The sequence below is a fragment of the Mytilus galloprovincialis genome, chromosome 2 (assembly GCF_965363235.1).
Source record: "Mytilus galloprovincialis chromosome 2, xbMytGall1.hap1.1, whole genome shotgun sequence".
Classification (NCBI taxonomy): domain Eukaryota; kingdom Metazoa; phylum Mollusca; class Bivalvia; order Mytilida; family Mytilidae; genus Mytilus; species Mytilus galloprovincialis.
This window is the reverse complement of record NC_134839.1, coordinates 15,279,166-15,301,915: the sequence shown is the minus strand read 5'-3', so window position 1 is coordinate 15,301,915 and position 22,750 is coordinate 15,279,166. Positions and strand designations below refer to the sequence as shown.

The 22,750-nt window shown below is 31.8% G+C and overlaps 1 protein-coding gene across 1 annotated transcript; it reads right to left on the bottom strand.

Moving 5' to 3' along the window:
• Window positions 1-59: 59 nt before the first annotated feature.
• Window positions 60-21,138, bottom strand: LOC143062973 (uncharacterized). Its single transcript, XM_076234856.1, has 15 exons — window positions 21,022-21,138; window positions 20,708-20,847; window positions 19,316-19,417; window positions 16,984-17,082; window positions 16,628-16,726; window positions 15,643-15,741; window positions 14,518-14,618; window positions 13,820-14,216; window positions 11,808-11,996; window positions 10,319-10,599; window positions 9,340-9,604; window positions 7,984-8,269; window positions 5,869-5,889; window positions 4,335-4,425; window positions 60-1,837 (listed from the first exon to the last, which is right to left on the bottom strand). Exons 1-14 carry the CDS (start codon window positions 21,032-21,034, stop codon window positions 4,337-4,339), a joined length of 2,181 nt encoding a protein of 726 aa, XP_076090971.1. The 5' UTR covers window positions 21,035-21,138; the 3' UTR covers window positions 60-1,837; window positions 4,335-4,336.
• Window positions 21,139-22,750: the final 1,612 nt, after the last annotated feature.

The window sequence follows — 22,750 nt, the reverse complement described above, 5'->3', positions numbered from 1 at the left end:
TGGCGAAATGATATTTTTTTTTAAATGAAGGACTCAATTCATAAAAACAAACTAAAATAATCTTTTAAAAACTTTATTTTTGGTTAACGAGATCATTTGAAAACTGAAAGTTAAACAATTGCAAACTTTATTATAGAAAGTTATTGAAAGTGCAAAGTAATATGAAAACAAGGATTGTGCTAGAACGAAATGATACTTTTTAAACCCTTGTTCATTACAAACTTGAAACAACTAGATAAAATCTTCCAAATAAAAAGACACATTTTGCATATCTTAACAATCAAATACATCTAGTACTTTCTTCCTATTTTAAAAACAAGACTGGTATATTGCTGACTTTGTGGTTTGACAGGTCATTGTGAGTTAGAAAGTTTAAAATCAATTAAGAAATGACAATTTAATAAAACTAAGAAAATACTCCAAGTAAGAATTTAACATTTATGTCAGAGAAAAAGACGATTACTTTTAAAAAAAAAAAAAAAAAAAAAAAAAAAAAGTTTCATCGATTGTCATAGGTGAACAATCATACTATGCATGGATTTTTCATTTTTAAGAACTCTCAGGCAAATACTGGTGTTATCTTTATAGCACTACAACCAAATATAAGTAGTTTTTAAGAAAAGAAGAATTATATTATTAGTTACATAGTGTGCTAGTGACCTAATATGGTATATATGGGGTCAGTAAATTCCATATGGGGTGAGAGCGAAGCTCGAATCCCCATATGGAATTTACTGACCCCATATATACCGTATTAAGTCACTAGCACACTCTGTAACAAATTTATCTTGCCGACTATCTCAACGTGTGAAATTAAGACTAGTGATTCTCAAAATGTCTTCAAAACTGTTAGCATTAAGAAAATACTTCCATTGATCCTACAAAAACAGTTGCCAACAATAACGACTTGTAAGGTTTAAATGTGTTTTATGAATTTATTTCAATCTTAATCATCAATTTCTTCGTCTGTTGGAACTTTTAAGTTTTTTTCTCAGTACCGTTTTGTTTTTATAAAGGGACATAACACCATTACTAACCGTGTATGAAATAAGCCCCGCCTCCTTCTTACCTATTATGGAATATAAAGGGACGTAACTCCACTACTAACCGTGTATGAGATAAGCTCCGCCTCCCTACTAACCTAATATCAAATATACACGGTTTGCACGCGGACGCTTTTAACCAATCATATTCCTGGAAATGTATAGGAGGTAAGATAAACTGCTTTACGAGTATTTTTACACTCAAATGATCTGCAATACACATACATATATATATATAACTCTGCCTTGAAATCCCCCGATAAAAATGACATAAACGTAATGCCCTCTACTATTTGTTTTAAAAAATGGACTATTTCATTACCTGAAAACTTAGGAAAACAAAAATAAAATCGGTCCAGAATAGGACTTTCCTTTTTGTATTCAATCTGTATTTGATCACTGCGCAATGTTTGAATATTTTAAAGGAATACTGTTGAGCTAAACATGCCAGAAACTATTTCCTAAATGGGTTTCGGATAGACTGGCAGACGAAATGCTTTTGGCGACGAAGTTAAAAAGACAAAAACTAAACTTCAGTAGTTCTTGGTCTATTAATTACAATTGTGCTGGCCATGCTAAATGTCAGTGTATATAATAAATGATTTTTCAGATATATAAAATGTTAAGCATTAGTAGAACATAATTATCTTTGTTCTGTCTATTGTTTAAGTATATAAGACAAATACATATTTTTACAAACAAACAAAAAAATGGTCACAATTTTCCAATGTTTCCAGAATTGGCCAATATTTACACAAATTAGATGTCTTCCTCTGTGAATTATTCTCTTCTTCCTATAAAATCATACAAATGATTTATGATCATGACATTCACGATAATTATTGATCATTTGAAACATGTTTAGCATCATTCTATCTAGGGGGAATATTCATTTGATCTAAAATATGCCGAAGAGGCGAAAGGTAACAAAGGAATTTTCAAATCCGTAAGTCGAAAATAATCTGGTAAAACCATGGCAATAATCGACAAATGACGAAAAGACAGAAACTAGAAGTTGAAAATGTAATGATATCTATCAGGTAATTTTATATAGTATTTGAATGTTTTGGTCTAGTACCATATTCACCAATAGAAGACTCATTCGTAGAATCATATGTTGCTATAATCTAATAATATGATATATTATCATTTTTATTCTCGTATTGAACTATAACATGATTGCGAGTATCATATTATAGCAACATATGAATCAACGAATGAATCTTCTGTTGGTGAATATGGTACTAGGTCAAAAATTCAAATATCTTATACATATTTACTTTTTATCTTAATTTTGCATACTGTAATAGCATCACCAGATTTGTATACTACAGATTGATTTTACAAACATTTGTCAGATTAATGATCTGACCGTTGGTAGGTACTCTTCTGTATATAAAAGCGCGTCTTCTGTACTAAAATAATAAGGGCGCAGGACATTTTAGCAAATATTTTTAACTGCTAGTGGACATTTTAGCGAAGACATTAGAGCCCTTTTTAGTGCAGGATTAATCCGTTCACCTGTATTGTTATAGTCCATTTTAGCACAAACTTATTACTAGATTTATTTCACTTGACTGGGCGGGGTTAAAGAAGTTCGCTTACTTAAGACCAGTCCATCTATAGACAGGAGTTTTGGGGTAAATTCATCAATGAAGTGTCCAGTTATTCGTCCTATATCATACACTCAGTTCTTTTGTATATGCGTTTGGTGACACTGATATGTGATTAGAAATTAATAATAATTATAACGGCAATCATCCTTATCACACACATCTTCAAATAGACTGTCCTTATGCAAATTAAAACATAAGCTCCGCCCGATCAGTTAAAATAACATTGGTAATACCTGGTAGAATGATACTTATTAAAACCATGAACAGTAATTTATACTGGCTTAATGTTTAAGTTGTTTATATGCTCACTCTGGTTCATCATGGAAATAAATGTTGTTGAAAAGAACAGCTATTTACGTTTTTATTGATACTATCATCAAATTGCAAATCAACAACATATAAACAAATATAAAGTATTGACGATTGTGCACCACAATCTAGACAAGACAAAGAGAAAGAACAGGATACAAATTTAAAGCTAGAACGGAATTTTAACATTTGCTTTAACTTTTAGACTTTTAGTGCTGTATTTTAATAGATATGATATTCTATATATTGCTGTCTTGATTCAATTAAAGTTCATTATTAATAATTTATTATAAAATAGGTTAAAAAGAAGTGCGCTCAAATTACATTTCACAGCGGTGTACTACTTTATTATTCATCCCTTATATTTATCAACTTTGTATTTACATTGTATCATAGATCAAATTTATTCGTTCAGTGTATTTCATTTGTGTAACTACGTCTTTTCATTGAGTTAAGCCTATCCAATTGATATTTTATAGTGTGTCTTTCTATGTTGTGATGTTACACTATTGTTTCAGATAAGGGTGAAGGTATTGCTACCATTAATTTATAATGTTTCAACCCGCTGCAATTGTGCCCACCTGTCCTAAGTCAGGAATCTGATGTTCTGTAATTGTCGTTTGTTAATTTGGTTCATAAGTGTTTCTCGTTTCTGTTTTTTTATATATATATTAGACCGCTGGTTTTCCCGTTTGAATGGTTTTACAGTAGTAATTTTTTTTTGAGGGGGGCCCTTTATAGCTTGCTGTTCAGTGTGAGACAAGGATCCGTGTTGAAGACCGCACCTTGACCTATAATGGTTTACTTTTGATATTAATTGTGACTTGGATAGAGAGTTGTCTCATTTTTACTCATACAACATCTTCCTATATATATTGATAATTTCAATTTTCGCTAAAATGGGTATAAAATGTTCAGCTAAAATGGGTTTTACTTTGGCGCTAAAACGTCCAATTTTTTTTTCGCTAAAATATCCTAGCAATGCGTGAAAATATCCTCCACCGAATCATAAGGCTAGTATCTTTGCCTACTAATTTTAATTTCACTGACGTATTCGCCATTTCTCTTTTATCACATTAAAATCATAATTACGCCTGGTATATTTTATTTCTTTTTTTTTGTTTTATCTCATTGACGTATTGAGCATGTTCCCTTTTTCACATGTGTTTCTTAGATACATTTTAAACCATTGTTTTGTGCTTGAGACATATTTCATAATAACTGTTCTTACGTACACGTTTGTCTTTAAAATATTTCTTTTTTAACTATGAACTTCAAAACAATTTTACCCCATATATTTAAATGATCATATATACATTAATGTGCTGTTTTAGGTAGAAAGAATAACTTTTTATACTTAACTTACCTTTAAATTTGAGTTCGTTGTCTCGTACTTGTCACTTTATATTTGACTACCCCCAATTTATTCAGTGCTTGGTCTGACATTTTCTTTGGCTCTGAAATGTTTAAACTGTTATTCACACAATCCTCATATCTACAGCGGTAAATATAACATAATTTAATGGAAAAATAAGGAAATCTGACCAAGATTCGTCCAGGTAACTGACCTTATATACTCGGTGTGGATATCTACCTTACTTGTGGTCAGATTCCAATTTGATCTGAGCGTCACTGATGAGTCTTACTTTTGACGAAACTTGAGTCCTGGTACCTTTGATAACTTTATACAATATATCCAGTAATAAATGCTTCGATTCTGGTATGGTTTGAATCAAACGGTTAGTTTGATAGGAGACTATATAAGGTGTGTGGGTTGGGGTTTTTTTGCTCATTGAATACGAAATCCTCTTTTGTTTTGGTATTCTATAAAATGTTTTTTTTTTTCCTTGATTCATTTATAAATTAAAGAACCTTAGTGAACGCACTCACATACCCCACGTCCCAACATTATCACTGGAGAAATGAAATAACTGTAGGAATAAAAAATTGTATAAGAAAAAAAATTAAATCATAATTTCCTGTCGATATGCACATCTACATAGTATGTCCTTATTATCTACAAAGTTTCATGAAATTCTGTTGTGTGGTTTCAGAGGAGTTGCGATGACAAACTGTTGCAGAGGTATATATTGAAGCAAATAAGTTCAAAGAGGCATTACTCCTAGAAAAAAAATTGAATCGTAATTTCCTGTACATATGCACATCTACGTAGTATGTCCTTATTATCTACAAAGTTTCATGAAATTATGTTGTGTGGTTTCAGAGGAGTTGCGCTGACAAACTGTTGCAGCAGTATATTGAAGAAAATAAGTTCAAAGTGACATAACTCCTAGAAAAAATTTAATCGTAATTTCCTGGTTATATGCACACCTACATACTATGTCCTTATTATCTAAAAAGATTTCATGAAATTCTGTTGTGTGGTTTGAGTGGAGTTGCGATGACAAGAAACATGACTGACGGACTGACGGACTGACAGACTGACGGGTAAAAAAAATTATATCCACCGCAACTTCGTTGCGTGGGGTATAATGACAAAACCACGAATGCTTTGATTGTTTAACAACACTTGATAATTTGAATAAAGTACACCTCTGACGTTCTTACTTAGTACGCTGAATTTAATAAAATTTTGCATTTAATGGCATTGTAAATGTTCTATTTAATTTAATTCAGGTGAATTAGAGGCTTCACAAAAGTAAATGACTTACTTTGTCCTACCTACAAAGCAGGATTGGAAGCTCCGATCCCACCAAAGAACTTTAAAAGAATCTTTCTTTTACATAGTTAATTCATTATTAGTAGTGAGTAACTAGTTTGTAGGATTTAATAGGTTATGCAAAAACGAATTTGATTGTTCCACAAAATCTCCATACTGTACAAACAATTTGAAGAATTGCAAAGTATAAGAAGATATAATTTATACTAGCTGTTCTCACCTGGTTTGGGAGGATCCGGTTCTACAAAAAGGTTGATAAGAAAAGATATTAGCATTTTTTTCCGTATTAATTTATAAATGACAAAAACACGAATGCTATGTTAAAGATGCAGTTTTGTAATTATACAACAGAAAACAAGAATGCTGTTTACGATAAGAGTATATCATATTCATGACGATTATTTTTATAAACAGTTTTGAACGACCAAATAGCAAAAGCAGTTTTTAAACATTATTTTTTGCATTATTAAACATTAAATATAAGCACATGAAGAAAAAGCTGTTCCATAGTTTGTGTTTCATGTCCGGATATTATCATAACAAGGTGATGTTTGAAAGGACACTGCCGAACTGCCGATATTTGATGATTAAGTATAATTAACTTCCATCATGTTGTATTACGGACTCATCACTTCATAGTTGACTGATGTGATACATAAAGGCAACAGTATTATACCGCTGTTCAAAAATCATATTACAGGCTGATAAAATATGCTTTGTTTCTCATAACGAAGGGCATATTTTTTTTAGTTCAAAACCTTACTTCGAAAGCATTTTTCTTTTTATGAGAAGCACGTTCCGCTTGTAGAGCAAAACAAATCAAAACCGTCCAGACTTCATCCTCGATTTGAGCGACTTGACTTTGCAATATTCAGTTTTCATTGTTATTTGTTTTTCTTTCTACTTTTTCCTTGGGGATATTATGTTATCCCCTTGAATTTCTCATGGTGATATTCATGCCAAAAATTGATAATAAAGCGGGACAATTATATATCATTATTTTCCTTTTTTTATATTTCAAATTTTCTGTCCTTGTTTGGTTAATATTTTGTTTGATCTTGTGCATACTTGGTTCGTCTTTGCAGTCATGTGACTATAATATTTTCATTTCTCAACCACGTTTGCAGTAGAAGTGGGGCATACATATACATAACTTGATAAAAACTTTGATTTGTTATGATATAGATACATTTTCAAAATATGATTCTTCATTCAGGAATTCTTAATGAATATGTACAGTTTGTTCTAGGCATTTTCATTTTTTAACGCTCATATAAAGAGTGTAGGACAAGATGACGTTGCTGGACTTGTATGTTGTAGTAGAACTTCGGTAGTGGCATGAACTGCGGATATTGTTGTATTCAAATTTGCAGATATATAGGTTCCATCATTGCAACAATCTCCACTCGAGACTGTTACATTATAATAATTAAAGCGCGAGGCTTGTCGACCTTTATAAGTAATTAAAATATCACTTTTGAAAGTGGAGAAATATCGTAATGCACGAGTTAAAGCGGTGGTGTCTGTTTCTCTAATTATTTTTATCCTTCCTTTTTCAAAGATTTGCACAAAGTTGTGGTCTTTATATGAGACGTTATAAGACGTCACAATAGTAAATTTACAAGAAATCAAGAAATTTTAACGTCATAATCAAATTTCGACCAATCATTTGCTGAGAACAAATATTTCCCTACTGATAAGAAATATTTTTCTCACTTTTCTCACATTTGAAAATAACACAAAAATTAGAGAAATAAAAATAAGTCAAACTTATTCAAATTAAGGAATGTATTTCCATATAATGCATAGCTTTAATTCCTTGTCTGGGTTATACTTTACTCTTGGTCCCTTTCATTTTATCAGCTTTAGAGTTGTATAAGGTTTTCGAGGACTTTGAGCTTCAGTAAAGAGACTTGTTTTGTCGAAATACGCATATGGTGCAGTAAAATTGGAACCGATAATTCTATTGTACAAAATCAAATTAGGTCCAGTCATTGTTGTGGACTCGTACTTTAAATCAATTTGAGCTTGACAATTTATGGCCTAGACGCTGTGACGAAATTAAGTGTTCAAATTTCTTCTAGGTATTTATTTCCAAGATTTAGTGTCATGGACTGATTTAATATTTTACCGTTTCAATAATCCTCGTGTTTGAAATAAATTTCAATATCGATATGTCAAATAAAATAAAATCATGGCTTTCTCTTCAGGAAATGCCATTTTTGTTCTGATTTATTTGTTACAGAATGACCCAACTAAGGAGAAGTTTGAACTAACTCCTTCCAAATTACTTTCGTAAACATTCTAATCATATGTCGTGATTTAATTTGGTTACCTTTTGGTTTTATGACCTCATAAGAAATATTCTGCAAGCTTGTATGCTCAATATTTGTAACTTTCTTTACTCTTTGAGCACTGCAACAGGAAAATAAACCACTCTTCTTTAATGGTATTGTAAGCATAACTTCATTTTCAAAAGATATTTGAATTTCTCCAGTAAATGGTTCGTTGGGGTCATCTAAACAGATATTAAACATCCGGAAATTATCTCTGTTGTTTTGGTAAATCAATGCAAAACTCTCTTCTCTTGATACTTCTGCAAGATTTCCAGAAAAGGTAAACTGCGAAAATAAAAATGAAACAATAATAATTGCACGAACGTGAAAGATATTAATAAGTGATATTAGTTTATAGTGCAAATACGTTAATTTTTAAATATACATACGAAGTAATGATCTTTTAAGATATGAAGTATTCAAGCGTACAACCTATAACTTAAGTTACTTAGATATACGTTCTGTCAAAACAATGAAGCATTCCAGACAATTCTGTCAGAAGCAATGAACGCATATATATTAAATTAAGATCTTTACAGTTATACGAAAATATTTAAGGGCTAAAACGTGAATCTTTTATTAAGTATATTAGTTGGTAGTATCATGTTCAAAGTCTACTATTGCTTCTAGTGAACCAGTCTGTATGTGGCGACAAAAAAGTAAAATTTTTTTTTGTCTTCTTATTCAACTTAATTATGGATTTCTCTTTCCTCAATTCGCGCTTAAACGTGTCGCTTTAGTTTCTATGTGGTTTTTGTGTACTGTTGTATGTCTGTCTATTTGTCTTTGTGTTTTTTAGCCATTGCATTGTCAGTTTATACTCGACTTATGAGTTTGAATGTCCCTTTGTTATCTTTCCACTCAATTCTAAAATAGATATACATAAAGAGGGTAAAGAGATATACATATCCTGAGGGATACAAGTTTGTTGTATGTCAGTTAAAATGTATTTGAACTTTGTATTAATTATTGTCTTAAAAAATTTCAAACTTCTTGCATCTAAGGAAACACTACATAACCTGCAAACATCTTGTTCCAAATATCAGGGGAAATGCCTGCAATATATAGGCTTAAATCATAATTATTTTGCTTCAGGATTCCTAATGAAAAACTATTGTTGTCAGTCAAGGATAACTTTGTCAAGGTTGTTGCTTTATTATATATTTTTACCAAAAGATCTTATTCATAATTTTTATCACCATTTAAATAACAATGTTTAAAATAAACTCATCATAGTTATCGTATCTCATATCTGTAAGGAGAACATTCTTAAATTTCCCCCATTGAAGCTTTGATTAAAACATTTGTTTGGAGAGATCCTTTCTATAAGTTTTTGAAATCAAATGAAAATTTACCATGAATCTTTGTCCATTTTTGACACGACTTTCTTTGCTTCTCTTCAATGATTTTTCATTATAGCCTTGTCTCGCCCAATATTTTATTCTGCTATCAGATTTCCGGGCAGCGGTCCCTTCGATCACCAAGAGTAGAGTTTCAGCATTTACCCATTTTGTTAGGAATATGAATTCGATCTTTCTTTGTCGGTTTAAAGATCTCTCTAAAGCATCAACAACACCGGGTAAGTCTATCTTCACTTTTTCTTTTGATGAACCAGCATAGCTACAAAAACGCATACAAGAGCAAATTCATAGAATTTTACATGAATAAACACTTTTATCAAAAATATCAGTTCTTTCATATAAAACTGGAAAATGACACTCCCTGTGGCTGGCTACAAGTGTGGGGTTTAGCTGGCTATCAAACCAGGCATAATCCATCATTCCTACTTAAGAAATACCTGCACCAAGTGAGGAATATTATATGACAGTTGTTATTCATTCGTTTGATGTGTTTGAGCTTTTGATTTCGCAATTTGATTAGGAGCTTTCCGTTTTGATTTTTTCTCGGAGTTCAGTACTTTTGTTATTAACTGTTTCCTAACTTTCATATATGCATTATATGCATGTTTCTTTATCTGTTTCAGCGAGAAAAATCACAGTGTACATTTTGATTTCCAAAGTATAATTTTTTGAAACTCTCACAGGAAAAGATGTTGTTAAAATTACTTAATTATGCTATCAATATCTCTCTTGGTGGTATGCCTTCCTTTAAGAAACTCGTTATACCTATTTAAAACTTCATCCTATTTGTTGAATGAACCAAATGTATATTACAAATTTAAACAATAAGGTAGAGACATTCAAGCTTAATGACAGAAATATCAAAATGTTTCTTTCTATCAAAAATGAATATAAGATCAACCTGTCCTTATTATTCAAACTAGACACTTATATTCTGAACAAAAATCGAGATACTTAAGCCATAATTTCATACATAGAAAAATGACGTATTCTAAAAGTTGCAGATTTGCCAGATTCATCCATTTCTGCCTCCATAACTTCCCAATCGTCAACTGAACAAGGCGCATCACTAGATGTTGCCAGTATAACTACAGCATCATCCTCGGACAACTTGTGATGGATAGGGATTTTTATACCAATTTCCTGCTTTGGTTGTTGACCATCAGTCATAGATATGTCAACTATGTTTGTTGTTAACATATCTCCAGATTCTTCTGCTTCTTCTTCTTCATTCACTTCTTTGGTATCAACAATCTAAATATAACACGTTATAAAAAGATGACATAATATTTCTTTTGGGAACAAAATATTGAAGGCTACACCAGCTACATGTTTCTAATAAAGGCAACAGAAGTCTACCGCTGTTCGAAACTCATAAATCGATTGAGGAAAACACAAATCGGGGCTTCAAACTAAAACTGAGGGAAACGCATCAAATATAAGAGGAGAACAACGACACAACATTGAAATATAACCCACACAGAAACGATCTATAATGTAACAATGGCCATTTTTCTGACTTGGTACAGGACATTTTTAGAAAACAAAAATGGTGGGTTGAACCTAGTTTTGTAGCATGCCAAACCTCCCGCTTTAATGGCAATGTTAAATATAACATTAAAATGACAACATAACATGACAGGACTACAATACAAAAAAGTAGGAGAACATATAGGACAGAGAAACACACGAATAATAGCTAAACAAATGGCACAAGGTTTAACAATTAACACGTCAGACTTGCGCCCTATTGACGCTCAGATGAAAAAAGTTCGAAAGTTCACCCTAAAAGTGTTTAGATGTAATCAATAATGTTGAATGCATTAACATTGCTGGTAGCATTTTAATTCTTATTTATCGTGACATAGTTAAATTTCTCTTGACACAGTAAAATTTCTCGTATATACTTTGTGAGTAAACTGCAGATAGCTGATCTTTGCAATTGATTATGATGACATATGTATGTGTACAATCTTTGTGCCAACCATGGTTTTAAAAAAAATGTTTTGTTTTGTGAAAAGATGATAAAATGATTATCTTTTGAGCAAATTTAGGATGTGATATATTGAATCCACAAAATGATCGCAATGCTATTATTTCATTAAACAAATAAGGTTATATTACATATTTGATGTGAATAAATACCGTTGGTTAGAATTTAGCTAGAATTGAAACAATTCAATAATCTATAAATTAGGGAATATTGTTTTCTATAATATATATATATACAAGGCTAAATAGTATTTTATAGAGCCGCCTTCAAAAAGTGTTCCTTACTTTTTGATATCACTAAATTGCTTTTCCAATTAGTAAAAAGAAATGCTTCTATTTCGGTAATTGGCCACCAACACATTGAAAACTATTTTAGCTTCATTACGAATTCCTCAGTTAATGTTACAGATATATCGGAATACATATTAGAATTCCGTGGTAGAATTACTAATAGTTGGTAAAATGGTTACCTGTAAAGACATTTGTCCTTCTGATTCAAATGAACCTTTTGGAATACTTATTTCAGCTTCAGGTTCTCCTTTTGGCTTCAGTGTTACAGCTTCATAACCGATGTGGAACTTTTCTGGCTCTATTTGTTTTCCAAAGTAGAATGATACTGACGTTGTGTTAACACTAATAGTAACACGAGCCACAGAATACTGAAAAAATAAAAAACAATATGCAGGCAAACGGATTCCTTCTTTTCGAATGATCTGCAAAAATATGTGTTCTTTCTATGTGACGTCATCAGGCATGGTCGCCTTTCATGCCGTCCAGTAGGGAATTCAGAGGAAAGCAAGAAAATTCGACGTCATAACCGTATTTTAACCAATGAAGAACTGAGATCAAAGAACCACACGTTGATTATTTTTTTTTTATCAAATGGGTGCAGAAAGGGATAAATTGACGAAGAATTAGAGAAAGTAATATAATATCACAATTTCAGACCAAACAAGTTACAAATTTCTATGTTGTGTATGTTGCTTATAGTTATTAAAGGGATGTTTCTGATTATCCAAAGGAAACATAATTTATCAATATTGAGCTAGTTCTTATTTTTCTTTTCGTCTCGTCCTCTCTGTCCTCTCTTCATTTTCATATTTTCCCACCTAAAACCCCAGTCCCACTAGACCACGATCGCACCACGCTCGCCGCGATCTAAAATAAATTAAGATCGTGGTGAGGTCGCGGTATGAGCGGCATGAAAATGTAAATTTTCGTTGCTTCACGATGCTACTACGTCCTCATTACGCTTCTACAACGATCCCGCTACGATAATTCTACGTTCTCGCCGCATTTATTCTGCGACCACACTACGCTTATCAATATCTTTCTATGCTCATCACATTCTCACTCGACCATACCACGAGTTATGTGATTGCAACACAATCTTACCACGCTTATATTACGATTATACTACGCTCATACTGCGATCTTACTACGTTTCAGCAATAACGTCAACATCGAGTTCCATATAAATACTGTTTCATTCCTTTTATTTCTGATTAAGAAGTAGATTTTACAGAATTAATAAAGTCATGCCACCAAGATTTACCAGAAATCGTGGTCGTAGTGGTAGGAGTAGATGTAGAGGCAGAGGGAGCTCTGATAGTAACGAATCCTGATCTAGCAGAGATGTCGGACCGACTAATGCAACCTGAATCACAACTTATTGCTGATCCATCAAGCTCAAATGACGATGTTTTAACGCACTATAGCAGGGATGACACATATGTTTCAAGCATGGTTGAGCCGTTGAAGAAAAAGGACAAGAGGTCCAAATTACATACAGACAAACAAAACTTGGATAGCTTTTATATATTTCATGTGAAAATGACAATGAGCATACATGTCGTAGTATGAACGTAGTCAGGTCATAAGAAGATCGTGATGAGGACAGCATGGGCGTGCTAGAATCGTACTATGGTCTTAAACAGCGTGGTGTAAACGTAGTATAGTCGTAGTGTAAGCGTAGATGGGTCGCAGTGAGAACGTGATGGTCATAGTGAGGTCGTAGTAACGTCGCTGTGAGATCGTAGCGCAGTCTCTCCGAATAGAATCACGCTTTCGCTACACTCTCGCTACGATGGTACAGCGACCTTTGCGATATTACCACGACCTTACTGCGCTCTCACTACGCTTCTACTACGACTTGATTTCGCCACGACCGCACCACGATTGTTTTGAACATGTTCAAAGTTGGCCACGCTCATCACGATCTTGAAGACCTCACCACGACCGTATTACGACCGTACTGAGATCTACACGATTGCACTACGATCGTCAAAATTTGCATTTTTTCACAGATCGTAGTGTGGTCGTGGCCTAGTGGGACTGCGGTATTAGAAGCTCTCTGTTTTGTTTTTGTTTGTTGTGTTCATGACTGGCCTAGTGTTTCTTATTTTCGTTGTCATGATCCTTCTTTTCTAAAGGTAATAATGATATAAAGTTTTAGTGTAATTCAGCTTTTTGGATAACTCACATGTTTGGATTGGTTCTTGTGTTCCGTAAACTTGTCAATACTATCTATGCGTCCGATCTTTCCATTTAATGACATTATAATGAGATTCTCGTTGCTTGCGAGAACAGTTTTCAGACGTATACTAAGTCTCAGGGTCTTCCTCTTGTTACACCAAAGTCTGCATTCATAAATATCACTGACAATTTCAGTGTTGTCTTTAAGTGTAAGGCTGCTTGTGACATCAGAGTATTCTGTCTTCATCTTACCACAATAAAGAAAATAACCGTCATTATCTATTTCTCCACTGTCAATAACTTCTAAGTCTTTAGCATCATCATTGCCAATTACCTCCACTCCTATCTTTTCCAGACATTTGTTTTCATTGGCTTTTATGGAAACTATTTCAAACTGAATGGATCTGCAATACAAGAACAATTTTGATGTTCCACCTCAATAAGAGTAAAGGGCGGCACACAATAATTGTGAACATATGTACAAAGAAAAACAACTAAAACAATAAATGATAAAAAGAGCGTTTTCTGTTAAACGGAACGTGAAGTTAAAGAACAATTGTTTGTCATTCTCTTTGTGAACTCCTGAATGAAGTCTGACACATAAACAATAAATAACAAGTCTGGGGAAAAAGAGAAGGCACAGTTTGTTCCAATAGAAATGGTGATTGTCTCTTGAAAAAGATTTGTGAGAAAGAAAGAAATTACTTTTGTGCATATCCAGAACTGCGAGAATGCTGCTTGAGTAATATTTCTATAATTTTCTTCTGTTTCTTACTCAGTTCGTTTTCATCAATCATTGACCATGACTGCAATAAAATAAAATTATTGACATTATTATTATCATTACACAAGTTATATTTTTGTTTTTAAATATAAAAAAGAATGCAGATTTTGTGAGTTTGGAACGGACAGAAAGTAAGAGTTGTAGCACAAAATTCAAAGCAATAAATCAGATCACACAGAATGTTATATGCCAAAAATGTTAAGTTTGCTTAAAACTGGCAGGTTATGCATTATCTTTAAAGGAAAGTTGTAGCAAACGGTATTTTGCATAAAAATGTGAATTTAATAGCAAATGGATGCTGGGGGGAGGGGGGATTCAGTTAAATATATATATGTGCAATTATCCAATAAATACAAAACCATACAAGAAGAAATGATATATTTAAAGGAATATTAGCTATGATTGAGACAGGAAATCAAACATGAATATAAGCGGGATATTTAAAAATAATAATTTGCCATAAGCAGCCAGTTTGGTTAAGTTTTTAAATAATAGAATAAAACAAACATCGCGGATAATTAACAAAACTCTTCTCTCGTAAGCCAATAATTTGATCTAAGAATGTCAGATGAAAAGTTGAAACTATGGAAGGTAGCAGCAGAAAGAACGTTGATGAAAACGTAGTAAAAGTAGTAAAAATAGTATCTAAACCGTTCTTAATTTTGAACAATAAAATTAGTTTTAACTAAACAAGAAAGACTGCTTTTGTTGAATTTACGACCCACACAAACAGTACTGTATATGTGAAGAACAAATGAGATACATTTGATTTTTATGTTTTTATCTATGTAATACTATCAAACAAACGTTAGAAAATCAAATTTGAAATTCTGTTATGATTTAATTTTCTGGGACTGACAATTTTTTTCATACTATCAAAGAGTTTCAAAATTAACGAAAGTGCTTGCTTGGAATCAAATATTCTCATCGTCTAAAAGTTGAATTATGTTTATTGTATTTAATTTTGATAATTTTGTTAGGTATATTGTAACTGATTGTCGAACAAAGTTATCGATGTATTGAGATTAATTTTCTTTTGTACAAACCCAGTCTTGCAACAAAACTTCAACTCCAATCATGCACAAAGTTTCTACAACTGTAGTTTGGCCAGCTTTCACTGCAAGCTCTAATGCAGTTTCTCCATTCTAAGTATACAAGAAAAAATAAAACGTAACTATATTTGGTTTTTAGTCTTCTTCTAACATAATGAAAGAAAACAAATCTTTACACTTCTCAAAATGGACTAAGGGGAAAATATACAAATGTTCATTAATGTACATACCATTATACCTACTAATCATGCCTTAGTCAAAATCGTTAACAAAATGCAATGTATGGTGACCTATAGTTGCTAACATCAATGTCACTTGGCCTTAGGATGTGGATAGCTGTCTCATTGCTATTAAACTCCATCTTTTTATTTTATATAAATAGAAGGGAAAGTCTTGCTTTGTCATATTTTGACAAAATGAAATGTATTTAGGAAACTAAACATACTCAATATTTTACAATAATTTAATTTTGGATGTAACGCGTCTTCTGATTAGCCGACGTTATTTTGTTATGAGCCCATAGACATTATTTAGTCATGTGATCGTGACGTCATCAACGTTTTTTCATGGTTTTCTACGGTTTAAAATGGAATTTAGAATTTAATTATCAGAAATGACAGTAATATTTTTTCTGTGTATTCGAAATAACATAAAAAATGTGGTGCACACTGTTAAATAACCCGCTACGCCCGTTATTCAGTGTGCATCAAATTTTTTTATGTTATTTCTTCATAGACAGAAAAAATATTGCAGTCATTCCTTAATTAAACTGACATTTTGAACGGTGGTATACTGCTGTTGCCTTTATTTATTCATGAAATAAACATGTTGCTGATCATAACATTAATGTCTTCTGAATGTCATTTCATAATAATAAAAACATATATTAATCAGACTAACAAATAACATACAATCATATAAAAAATAACCATCTTTGACTTCAGCTAGGGAAAAAATTATTTTCTAAATATAATCTTACACTGTTAACAGCATTAACTTCTGCGCCAAAAGTTATGAGTACTATAACTACTTCAGCATGGCCCTTCCTCGACGCCTTGTGTAATGGGGTTTCATTCGACTAAAATAGATGATTCTGTTTTACTTTATATGTTTTCATTACAATCTTTTATTGATCCAAATGTCATTTAAAACATAATTGATTTATTTAACTAACTATGTTGATTTTTAACGAATAGAATATCTTTTACGGAATGAAAATTGTATTATCATTTTTAAAAGTAAAAGTTTTAATTGAACTGCTTCTCGTAAGACTACATTAGGGTTGGTCCAATATTTACATATGAAAAAGCTCTGTTTTTGTCATTCAGTACTTACACAATCTGAGGCGTCAACTGAAGCTCCTTTCTCTCTCAGCTGTATTATTAGTTCTACAAAGCCGTAACAAGCTGCATGATGCATTGCGCTCCATCCAGCCTATAATAAGGAAATGTTTAAAAAAAAAAAAAAAAAGAAAAGCGTTTTGCATCTTAAAAAAAAAATACAAATATTAAGAATTAATTATTAAACGTTATTTTAATAAATTGAGTTTAAACACACATATTTGACATGTATCAGGTGTAGTCAGAACCAATGGTTAATGGACATCAGAACAAGAATAGATTTAAGTTCCATATAAGAAATTATGATTAAAGAGGTAATTTTACATTGACTAATAATTATGTTCCTTTTTTATGAATGTTCTTGTTCTTTTGATCATTCTTTTCCCCACTTCGTTATGCATGTACCTGAAGGGTAGTGTTTTAGATACCAATGAACGTAATACGTGTTTAACTGATAATTATCAAGTCAAAGAATGTGATAACACAAACTACTGAAAATATTCACTCAATCACTTATATTTGATTTTGGGGATTATTAGTCCTTTGAATAATTCTATTCTCTCATTGGAGGGTGAGAACTACCTGAATATTCTTGAAGACAAACATGTGTTTGCATTATGTAAATTCAGAGCAGGTAACCATGCGTTACCAATAGAAAAGGGAAGATGGCAAAACATTACCCAAAATGAAAGGACATGCTCGTTATGTAGTTCCGGTGAGATAGGCGACGAATTTCATTATTTGTTTTGCTGTTCGCATGTGAAGAACGAAAGACAATTATTTCTACAAACTAAATTTTCAAATAGCCCAAATATAATTTCATTTTGCTCACTATTTAATAGTAAAAAACAATCTGTCTTCAGAAAACTGTGTTTATTTATTAAGGGTATTATATATATAAAAAAAAAGGTGTCTCTCCATGTAAATGTAATCGCATAAGCATCTTACTGATTTTTTTTTTCTTTCTATTAAGTTCAACCTTTACTTGTACATGTTACTAAACATGTATGCCATCATAATTTAGTACTTTTAAATATCTTGGTAATACTGTATTTGTTTACCTGAACTATTATATCTTTAATGATATTGTATATTTCTCTGTAAACTTGTATTTAGTTTTTAGAGAATAAAGTATCTATCTATCTCATGATTACAAAGTTTACATTATAGTACGATTTTTGAATGGTATTAATATTGATTTTATTTTTAACAGTTTGATACATAATTATGTACTTCTATACATTGAGGAGCACTTATTTCCCAACAGCCTGTCGATACTGTATCATACTTATATTTTAGCATTTCAGAAGAACTAACATCATTATGACTTATGACGTCGTTACATAAAATCCGTGTTACGTTAACTGTTTGATATGGTATTTTGGAAGACATGTTTTATTCATCAGTTGAACATGGGCTTTACATTACCAAAATACTTTGAAAGCAAAATACAAAAATAAGGCATTTAAAAATAGTTGGTAATTCACATACCATCTTTTGCTCGGAATTCGGTATTTTTTTTATTTTACTTTTTAAAAGCCAAATACGATTAAAGACAAACGTAGGCCCAGAGGTATACGCTAATGAAACAAAGGCAACCAAAAGATACAAAAAGCATTTGTACGACAAATCAGCAAAAGAAAAAGGTAAGGGTTCCGCGGAACCAAATATCTCGCCTACTTTTGCTTTTAGTCACAGGATCAACAAAAACGGAGAAAAAAGTATCAATAGTTTTCATTCAGTTACTATCTTTTGATTATAAGAAGCTTCTGTCCAAGTTTTATGGTTTAAGATTCTAATATATTTTTTTAAACTTTAAATGCAGACTGTATGTAATGTTAAATGGAAGACAAACTAAGTTCATTTATAAGTGACATACGGATAGAAAAAAACAGGAAATAATTTTTTAAAAGAAATATTCTAAATACAAGCTTTTGATAATAAACAAGCTTCTGTCCAAGTTAGTACAAATCCAGGATACTAGTAGTTTAAGAAAGTTATTAAAACAAAATTAAACACAGGATAAATATAATTTAAACTGGCAGAAAGAAAACCAGTCCATTTATAAGTAAACGATGAATAAACAGATTATTATTTTACAAAATTTACTTCTAGATACTATCTTATGACCACAAACAAGCTTCTCCCCAAGTTGTGAGAAATCCTGGATACTTTAAGAAAGTTGTTGAAATTTCAAAAATTTTTACCACACAGTGAATATTTGTGAACGCCACCGACGATGATGACGAAGGACTGTATGATCGATATGTCTCGTTTTTGCGACAAAATTCGCAGGCTTGACAAATAATCGTACATATAATTCTCACCTGGTCGCAAAAAGATACATCTGCATTTTGACCAATCAGTTCTAATGCTTGTTTTACATTCCCATTACGTATCACTTGCAACAACTGTATTCCCAGGCGATTCTACAAAATGATACAAATGAAAACAATCATGGTAGAATGTATATACATTCTTATTACCTCTTGCGTTATTGCTATGTCCAAGTTATTTAATTCATACGCATCAACTTTATATATACTATACAGTTCTTGTCAATGTTGAACTATCATAAATATAAACATTTAAATGTGTAGCCGAACTAAAGTTGCATTTAAAAATGTAAAACAAAAGGGTTCTGTCTTGATCCACAAAACCTTGTTTAACACCAGTCTTATAACATTTTAAAATCAAAGAAAAATGTCTGCTTGAATGTCAATGGGGTATTTTTTATCAAGTAAAACAAAAATTAATTCGTCAAATTGACATTAGAATACTTACAATAGTTATCAAAGGTACTAGGATTATAATTTAGTACGCCAGACGCGCGTTTAGTCTTCATAAGACTCATCAGTGACGCTCAGATCAAAAAAGTTATAAAGCCAAACAAGTACAAAGTTGAAGAGCATTGCGGATCAAAAATTCCAAAATGTTGTGACATATACGGCTAAGTTATCTATGCCTGGGATAAGAAAATCGTTAGTTTTTTTAAAAATTAAAAGTTTTGTTAACATGAAATTTATAAAAATGATAAACTGTCCAGAAAGAATTTGCATTACTTAATATTACTCTATAAGCTTTTTGTCTTGGCTTTGTTATTAATATACTTAACAGTATCGTTAATCACAAATTATATTAATTTACCTTGTTCATATTTTGATCCTGATAAATTAAATTTTATTTAAATATATTAACAACAAACTTTTTAAGAGTAAAACTGTCACTCACTTTCAAATTAATTCTTAAAAAAACATGACACATTAATTGCATATGTATATATTTTTTTGCAGACCTTTACAAAAAGTTTGGCAGACATTATAATGTAAGAGAGCAATACTCATATGTGCGTATATACATATATATTTCAAATAAATATTTTAAAAACCTTGGGATTTTTTAATGATTTCGGATGTCTTTAAGATACAAACTTTTGCCTTTTTACTTGACTGCTTTATACAAACTTTTTCTACATGAGAAAATGCCTGTACCAAGTCAGGAATATGACAGTTGTTATCCATTCGTTAGATGTGTTTGAGCTTTTGATTTTGCCATTTGATTAGAGCTTTCCGTTTGGAATTTCTGAGTTCAGTATTTATTGTGATTTTACTTTTATATACATATATATATATATGCCTAACGTTTCAATGACTTGAATATGCATGGTCATAAACATCTACCAAATCATTATGAACATTGATTAACTGATGAACACTTACAAACTCTTTATTGTCTGTGGGGGTTACAAATATTCTGACAGCAGTTGGTTCATTCATAGGGTGCACTCGCTTTGCTCCAGAATGGGTTTGGGTTCCACTAACAGATGGTGCTGTTTTCAGAGTCACGCCTGTAGTGGTAACTGCACGGATTTTTAAAGTAAAAAACAGATTAAATTGAAAAATGTTTATAATAATATTAAATAAACGTCATTATTATAGCTTTCTTGTACAATTTAATTGACATTCATTTACAAAAGAGTTATCATGTGTAGTCATTGAAAGCTGTAATGCATAACAGAATCTTAAAAGCCTACCTTTAGTGCTCATTTTTTTGTTCAATTAGGAAGTAGAATGGTAAACTTCGTTTAGTTCTTTTTTCTTTGTGAATATTGATTGACCCTCGAAGTTTCTACAAAAGTTTAAATGGGACATGACACGATTCTTTTCAGTTCAGAACGTATACTTTTACTTATTGTATCGGATACTTTCATTGTAAGTATTCATTGAAACATGGTAGACTTTTATCTGCAGAAATTAAAAGAAATCTATAAACCTTTCATTAATTTACAATTAATGTAATTGGTCAGTTGCCAAAGATACCAAAAAAAACATTTTCGGTACAGTATTTCGCTTTTTCATTACAAAGTTTTTATTTGTCCTTTGTAATACAATTCAATTTTTAACTCATGTTTATATTTTGTCTTGCCTTTAACTTTTATTCATGATTAAAAACTTTCGATTTATAATATAGCATTATTTCCTCTAGTTCTATTTAGAAAAAAAACGAAGGGTGAAATTTGTTCAGGACCAGACCCTGGTTCTTCGTTACATTTGGATCGAAAAGATTCAACGACTCATTGGTAGGTTATGTCCCTATTAAAATTAACCGGTGTCAGTTGGCCACCAAAACTAAGAAACCGTAAGTCGTAGACACCTAGGATCTTCACCATTCATCATCAATTCATGTGATTTTAAAAAATACCTCAAGGTCAAATGTGTATGTTGACCTTGACCTTTGACCTAACACCTTGTTATGGGATAATCTCAGCAACCTTAATACTTTCAGAGGTGTTGTATAGTGGAAAATGTTTGGGTCATTAATGCGCAACTTTGTTACATTTTGACCGAAGAGATTTGACCTTTCTGTAAGGGGCATAACTCTTGTTTTAGGTTTCTGAAAAGGCAAAATCAGCTTTTAATGTATGATCAAAGGTCCTAAACCCATGGGGTCTTCAGCAATGACATTGGGGACTAATGACCTAGACAAAGGTCAAAAGGTCATAGGTCAAGGTCATGTCCCATATAGCGAATGATGTGTTTTTGAGCTTATTTCAAAGATTTTCAGTGTGTTTTAAAGCTTTTTAAGGTTGACCTTGACCTTTGACCTTACAAATTTTTAGGATTTTTAGTCGATATCTCAAAAACGATTGTACTTTTTAGTACGTTTAGGTGACTGAGGCACAACTTTTTTAAATTTTGAACGAAGAGATTTGACATATTCTGAAGGGGCATAACTCCTGTTAATGGTTCCGAAAAGATAAAATGACCTTTAACTCTTGAATCAAAGGTCCTATACCCATGGGGCCTTTTTGCAATGACATTGTGGACTGATGATCTTCACAAAGGTCAAGGTCATCTAAAAAGCGAATTTGTTGATTTTTATATTTAACGTTTTTTGAGTGTAAGAACTTTTCGATACATTCTACGTCTATTGGAACATGTATTTTACATTACAAAAGGAAAGACCTCTCAATTGTTCAAGAACAATTGACATTTTAATTATTTCTTCATTTCTTTATAGCCTATAAGTTTATAAACGAACAATCTAATAATTGAATAGCATAAATCATGTCTGTACTACAGTGCGATTGACTATTGCGCTGATGATCTCCTTATGAAAGTTCATCAGCACAGGTATCGACCAAATGTTTAAAACATTAATATGTCAAATACAGTTTAGGTAATCAATGCATTGTTTATTACATGGAGAATGTGTATATAGGACACAGATGCCCCGTCCCCACTTGTAAATATGCATGAGTC

Excerpts from the sequence above, each read along its gene's own strand:
- LOC143062973 (XM_076234856.1), bottom strand. Across the intron at positions 11,997-13,819 it reads ACAAGAACCAATCCAAACAT|TATTCTGTGGCTCGTGTTAC; the intron begins GTGAGTTATCCA and ends TTATTTTTTCAG. Across the intron at positions 5,890-7,983 it reads TGAGGTCATAAAACCAAAAG|AACCGGATCCTCCCAAACCA; the intron begins GTAACCAAATTA and ends ACCTTTTTGTAG.